Here is a 6523-nt window from a genome sequence, read left to right on the forward strand (position 1 = left end):
TAATTACTCAATTGCTTAAAATAGTCAAGAAAACAAATATATTAGAAACAATTGGCATTTAACACCCATGAAGATTTTGTTGGATAAGATTTTTTAAACAACCACAGCCCATTAGTCCAATAATTTTGCTAGCTTAAAAAAATACTACATTTATTTAATAAGTGATTTTACACAACAAGATGATAATATCATTGCTAAGTGGGCATAAAGTGGGGAGTTTTCTTAAACCAATCCCTCGACTAATTGAGATCATCAGGTGAGAATTTTTGCATGGTTATGATTTTCCATAGGCTGAACGCCCGAATCAAAAAAGCTTTCCACTGCTGCCTTGTAGAAAATCTCATGGAACCATGATGGGGATGGTGAAGCAGATGATATGGTGGCGAAGGTATCGTTCTATCGCTTTCAACTTCGGACTCTTGGTTGTCAATCTCATGATCCGACGATCCTGACCCTTCAAATGAAGTCTTGTAGTAGTCAATGTCATGATCCCCCTCTGAACCTTCAAAAGACTCTTGGTTGTAAATGTCATGATCCAACGCTGGAGTTTGATCGTAGTTGCTCCGTCCAAATGGATCTATCACATTGATCGCACATCGTACCACTTCACTCCTTTCGGACCTCAATATCACATGTAGTTCCAATGCAGCATCTCCACAGTATTTTTCCATTGCCATCTCACATCTACTTATGACTCTTAGCCACCTTCTACGGAAATAGGGCATTGCATGTGTAGCTTCGAACAACTGAACACCGTTGCTTTTATTTTTTATAATAGCCTTGAATTCTTGATGCCAAGTACCACCTGAACAGACAGCCCAAATGACCAAGCCTTCGAAATCTGGAGGTATATCAAATGATAATGAACATCCTTCTCCACTGTAGCTGAACCATTTTGGAATGATAGAATAATCGTAGGGAACGGAAAAAGCCTTGAAGGGAAAACAATACTCGAGAAAATGATAATTGAAGATTCTCTGCATAAACATTGAATTCAAGGAATGCTGAGATTTTAGACACCGATTAATATATATATCTCTGTGTGCGCGCGCGCGCGCCAATTGTGTGTTTATTTGTGTGCAAGAGAGACAGGACTAGTACCTCAAGAAGCCGATCCTTGGTATTTTTTGATAAATTACTGAGACCTTGCTTGCCGTAAATCTCAAAGAAATTGTACCGAGCATATTGAGACAGATATGGTGGTGCAGGTATTACTCTATCTCTTCCAACTTCAGACTCATGATCCCACTCTGACCCTTCAAATGAATCTGTCTTTTCAACTATCACATGGATCCCACATTCAAACACTTCAGCGTCTTCTCCCGTATAAAGTCCCACGCACAGTTCCAATTCCTCATCTTCACAATATTCTTTCATTGCCATCTCGCTTAGACTTATGTATCTCAACCAATTTCTACCGACACCATCACTTACCGTTGCTTCAAACAATTGAAGACCGTTGCTTTTATTTTTTATACACAATTTGGCGGCACCAAAAAGACCTATCAAGCGTTGACAGACAACCCCAACGACCAAGCCTTGGAAAACTGGAGGTATATGAAATGATAATGAACTTCCTTTTCCTCGGTAGCTGAACCAATTTGGAATCATAGTGAACTTATCTCTGTGGCTGAACGTATACCAACGATTGAAGAACATATGATACCCGTAACCACCGTAGCACAGTGCCTGTATATATTAGACATTAATTAATGTATATATAGTATGTGCCAATTGTGTGCTTATTTGTGTGCAAGAGAGACAGAAATGGTACCTCAACAAGAATTTTCTTATAATTATTTGATAACTTGCTCTTGGTAACATAGTAAATAAACCAGCCATGATTACTTAGACCTTCCATGCCTTCAATCTCTTTTAAATCCGGACAACCAAACAGAAACAGACTTAGATATTTTTTTGCTTGGATTGGTAGTCTTACCCATTGCATTGATTTGCAACCACATGTATCCAAATGTTCTAAATTTGAGGGAAGCTCTGGGATTGATACAAGATTTCCGCATTGCTGAACGGTCAAAAGCCGCAGCTTAGAAAGGATGCCGATGCCAGAAGGCAGACTGAAGAACTCGTTTTTTGATAGATCCAACTCTTCAAGAGAGGAAAAACCTCCAAAATCAATAGAATTAGTTGCACGTTCAGAGAAACCACAATTAACAAGTTTTAGCTTTCCCAATACTCTCCAAATAGTGGAAGTTGGAGTTAGCAAAGCCGAAATCCAAGAAGAATTTGGTGAAGGCCGATATGGTAAGTTCCAGTCCCACTTCCAGTGTCCGCGCAATGACAACTTCCTCACACACTTTAAATGTCCAACTGAAAAGAGAAATTGCTCGTTGTTAATTCCATCTGCTAGAAGCTCAGTGAAGGACTCAATATCACCCATGCACTTCGGCAGCTCCTTAAGTTGTGAACACCCCGAAATGTTCAAACATACAAGAGACTTTGAATGTCCAATAGATTGATGTACCTTAGCTAAACTTGAGCAACCTTCAAGCAGTAATTTCTCTAGACTTGAACTGTGCATGTTTGGTGTTTTAACAAGGTTCTTTGAATAACTGAGATCAAGGATCTTTAGATTGTTGAGCATCTGTCAGAGCAGAGAGAAAAATCATTAAAAAGTAATCATCAAAAGTTCTCTAGACAAATTTTTGGGCATTTTGGTATGTTTCGCACCTTTTTTTTCTTCCATAGTTCTCTGATATTACTGTACTGCATATCAATAACAACTACGTAGTCCAGTGAAAAGTCCGACGGTAAAAATTCCAAAGGACATTCAAGCCAACAAATCCAGGTCAACACTTTAGAAAGCCGTTTGAAAGATCCGGTGAGTTCTGCTCCATTGATTTGGAGTAATTTTAACAATTTCATTTTTGTAAATGATCCAGTGCTTAGTGATTTGTCTTCTGATCTTCTCACATCCAGTGTAAGGCCCTTTACAACTTCTGTTCCCTAAAAAAGAAAACAAAATCAATAGAACTTTCATATGATTGTTTGTAATAAGTTTGACAATAAAGATACAAATGAATGTGCTTTTCTGTATGCGTTGAGTTCTTACCATCTGCATCTTGAGTACTATCCACGCATCCTCTTGACTCCAAATTCTGCTCCTTTGCGCAGGATTTTCAGGTGACTCTTCCTTAACGATCTCCTTTCCCATCCCTCGTAATAGATCATGCATGCCTATCGTTCCAGAATCATCAACTTTAATCAGAGACCGTTCAATGAGAGTTCCGAAATCATCTTCTGGATTGTAATCATAACGTCCTTCTAGCACTTTTGCTACGTATTCTTTCTTTCTGCCAATAAAGAAGCATGCAATATCAAGAAATGTATTCTTTAGTGTAGATTCATCCAGTGTGTCAAAACTTATTCTAAGTTTTTTCTGAATTTCACTGTTTGGAAATTTTCTCAATCTGTCAATTACAGATTCCCATCTAGCTTGGTTTTTCCCATACAAACAAGAACCTAAAACCTTAAGAGCTAAAGGAAGTCCTCCACAGTATTCAACTACATCATTCGAAAGCTCAACATAATCTTTTGCTGGTTTGGTGTCCCTAAATGCATGCCTACAGAAAAGCTGAAGGGAGTCACCCCGGTTCAATTCTTGAACCTGGTATCTTTGATCAGCTTCAAGAAGTAAGCTTTCATCTGTAGTTGTAATTATTACCCTACTTCCAGGGCCTAACCAACTTGGCTCTCCCATCAAATCAAGTAGTCGGTCTGGACGATCCACATCGTCAAAAACAACAAGAACTCTTTTGTGCCGAAGTCGTTCTTTAATCAGAACCTTTCCTATATCAACATTATTGATCTTCTCAGCATTTTGTCTTAAAATATCATGAAGTAGTTGTTGTTGCAAAAGAACCATATCCTTAGATTCTGATTTTTCTTTAACATTCAAAAGAAAAGAGCTCCCCTCGAATTCATCGCAGAGTTTATTAAATACTTCTTTTGCTATAGTCGTCTTTCCTATTCCTGGCATCCCATGTATGCCCACAATGCAAACCTTCTCTGTTGCCTTACTTACGAAGTCTCTGATTTCGTTGACAAGGGGATCAATACCTACTGGGTGAGTACCAACATTCATGTCCTTGGGATACAATTTATTCCACACTTCCTTGATAATATATTGGATAAATTTTGCTTCATGCCTGTTCATAGACAAAAGCAAGTTAATAGCGAGAGAATTAAGTATGTTCAAAAAGTATTTTATTGTTTCACATTGTAAAATATATAATGTATAATGACTCCATATATAAATGTGTGGAATTGAATCTTATAGAGAAAAGGCATACCCATTTGCCATATCTTTGAGATTCCATCCAGATAGATTTCCTGCCTCCTCAAGAGCTTCTCTCCACTCCTTCACCTTCTCTTTATAACGTTCTTCATGCTTAACAAATGCTTCAGCAAAACTGCCAGTCTGTTTTCTCACATCTGAAGGATCAATGTCATAGAATATAGGAAGAGCAATCTGACCAGTTTTCCTATATTTGCACTTCAGAATCTCCACAAGTTCATCAAGACACCATCTAGAAGAAGCATATCCTTTTGAGAAGACCACTATAGATATCTTTGATTCTTGGATTGCCTTGAGGAGATGATCGGAGATTTCTTCTCCTCTAGGAAGTTCATCATCATCTCGAAAAGTGTGGATTCCAGCTTTGACTAAGGCTGTATATAGATGATCTGTAAATGTCTTGCGAGTATCTTCTCCTCTAAAACTCAAAAAGACATCATAGGCCCCTTGTGGTCTAGATCGAGAAGAATCTGGCTCTGTCATGGCAGCTGCAGAAATTAAGGCACGATTAATTAATTAGCAATGAAGCGATTGCAGCAGGTATCTGCTATCTTGCCATTATAACTAGTAAGGGATACATGTGAAGTGATCATCAAAGACAATACATATGAATGTGCTGAGTAGGAATTTCAACGCAATTACTATTAGAGAGTAAGGTACGAAAATCATTCATTCATTGAGTTTCACCTAATACTTCAAGTTTAATAACCAGAGAGAGCTTAAAACAATAGCATTTAAAAACAATAATTTAAGTTTACTTCTCTTTCGCGAGGACGAGTAATTTTCTTAACTGCATGGATCTAAAAAAAAAATTGTTGCTGAACACAATGATATTTTTTGAGCTAAATAGAAACTCATCAATGATGTCTATCGGAACATAGAGCTTTCAAATTATTGTTACGAGTAAAGACATGAAATTAAAACAAGAAAGAAGCAAAGAAGAGGTAGCTATACCTCTATATAACAAAGGGTTGGTTGGATTCCATGTTAGGATACTGGCATGCAAACCCGACAAGATAAAAGACAAAGAATAGGATAAAATGAGAAATTAGACACACAAGAATTTACGTGGTTCACCCAATTTGGCTACGTCTACGGGCAAGTATAGAAGGATTTTACTAAGTAATGTGGGAATTACAACCTCTCTCTACTAATAGGAGAACAACTGAAATCTCTCTATTTATAGGAGAAAACACCTCACTTACTCTCTCGCAAATACCTCACAATTTTGTGGGATTACTTTCCCTCTCTCACTCTTCTCTTCCTCTCTTGTTTCTCTCTTGTGGTGTGTTTACAATGCTTGGATGCATTGCCTATTTATAGGCAAGCATCCATGTAAATACAAGGGGCAAGGCAAGTGGCACAAGTTTGGTGCCTACAATTTATGACTAAGGAAGGATGGCTTCACCACCATTGTTGACTCCCACCATTGTTGACTCCTTAGGTGGCTGGTTTCACATTCTCTAATTCAATCTTGGTGGCTGGTGGTGGCTGGCTTCACATTCTCCCACTTGAAGACTTTGATGATTTAATCAAGTCTTCACACATGATCTTCTGTGATTCTTCTATCCTTTCTATACTTGCCATTTTCATGCTGCTTACGTTTCTACTAGGCCATAGGAGGATTTGCACCATATATATTTATCAGTGTTGACTGGTTTAGTCAAAGCATCTGCTGAGTTTTCCTTTGTGTGAACCTTTTGAAAATCTACACTTCCATCTTCCACCACTTCGCGAACAAAGTGATACTGAACATCTATGTGTTTTGTTCTTGAATGAAACGCGGGATTCCTTGCAATATGCAAAGCACTCTGACTATCACAATACAAAAGAATGTTCTCTTGTTTGTGCCCGAGCTCCTCCATAAGTTTCTTTATCCATATTGCTTCTTTACAAGCTTGTGTAGCTGCCATGTACTCAGCTTCTGTTGTGGATAAAGCTACAACAGTCTGAAGTTTAGAGACCCAGCTCACAGCTCCTCCTGCAATTATGAACACATAGCCTGTCGTGGATTTTCTTTTCTCAAGGTCGCCAGCAAAATCTGAATCAACATAACCCTTCACAGTAAATTTTGATCCTCCATAACATAAGGCAGCATCTGAGGTACCCTTGATGTATCTCAAGATCCTCTTAATAGTATTCCAATGCTCTCTACCAGGATTTGCCATGTATCGACTAGCTGCTCCCACTGCTTGTGCAATGTCTGGT

General features: G+C 38.3%; 1 protein-coding gene across 1 annotated transcript; it reads right to left on the reverse strand.

The window, feature by feature from the left end:
* Nucleotides 1-205: 205 nt before the first annotated feature.
* Nucleotides 206-5318, reverse strand: LOC133672934 (disease resistance protein RPV1-like). The gene is made up of 7 exons (XM_062093509.1): nucleotides 5270-5318; nucleotides 4311-4803; nucleotides 3071-4166; nucleotides 2689-2964; nucleotides 1940-2602; nucleotides 1102-1689; nucleotides 206-977 (listed from the first exon to the last, which is right to left on the reverse strand). The coding sequence occupies exons 2-7, from the start codon at nucleotides 4796-4798 to the stop codon at nucleotides 240-242; spliced, it is 3849 nt and encodes a 1282-aa protein (XP_061949493.1). The 5' UTR covers nucleotides 4799-4803; nucleotides 5270-5318; the 3' UTR covers nucleotides 206-239.
* Between the last annotated feature and the right edge of the window lie 1205 nt (nucleotides 5319-6523).

The sequence above is a fragment of the Populus nigra genome, chromosome 14 (assembly GCF_951802175.1).
Source record: "Populus nigra chromosome 14, ddPopNigr1.1, whole genome shotgun sequence".
Taxonomy (NCBI): domain Eukaryota; kingdom Viridiplantae; phylum Streptophyta; class Magnoliopsida; order Malpighiales; family Salicaceae; genus Populus; species Populus nigra.

Excerpts from the sequence above, each read along its gene's own strand:
- LOC133672934 (XM_062093509.1), bottom strand. The coding sequence starts at position 4,798 with ATGACAGAGCCAGATTCTTCTCGATCTAGACCACAAGGGGCCTATGAT. Across the intron at positions 2,965-3,070 it reads TAGTACTCAAGATGCAGATG|GGAACAGAAGTTGTAAAGGG; the intron begins GTAAGAACTCAA and ends TTTCTTTTTTAG. Across the intron at positions 2,603-2,688 it reads AACTATGGAAGAAAAAAAAG|ATGCTCAACAATCTAAAGAT; the intron begins GTGCGAAACATA and ends CTGCTCTGACAG.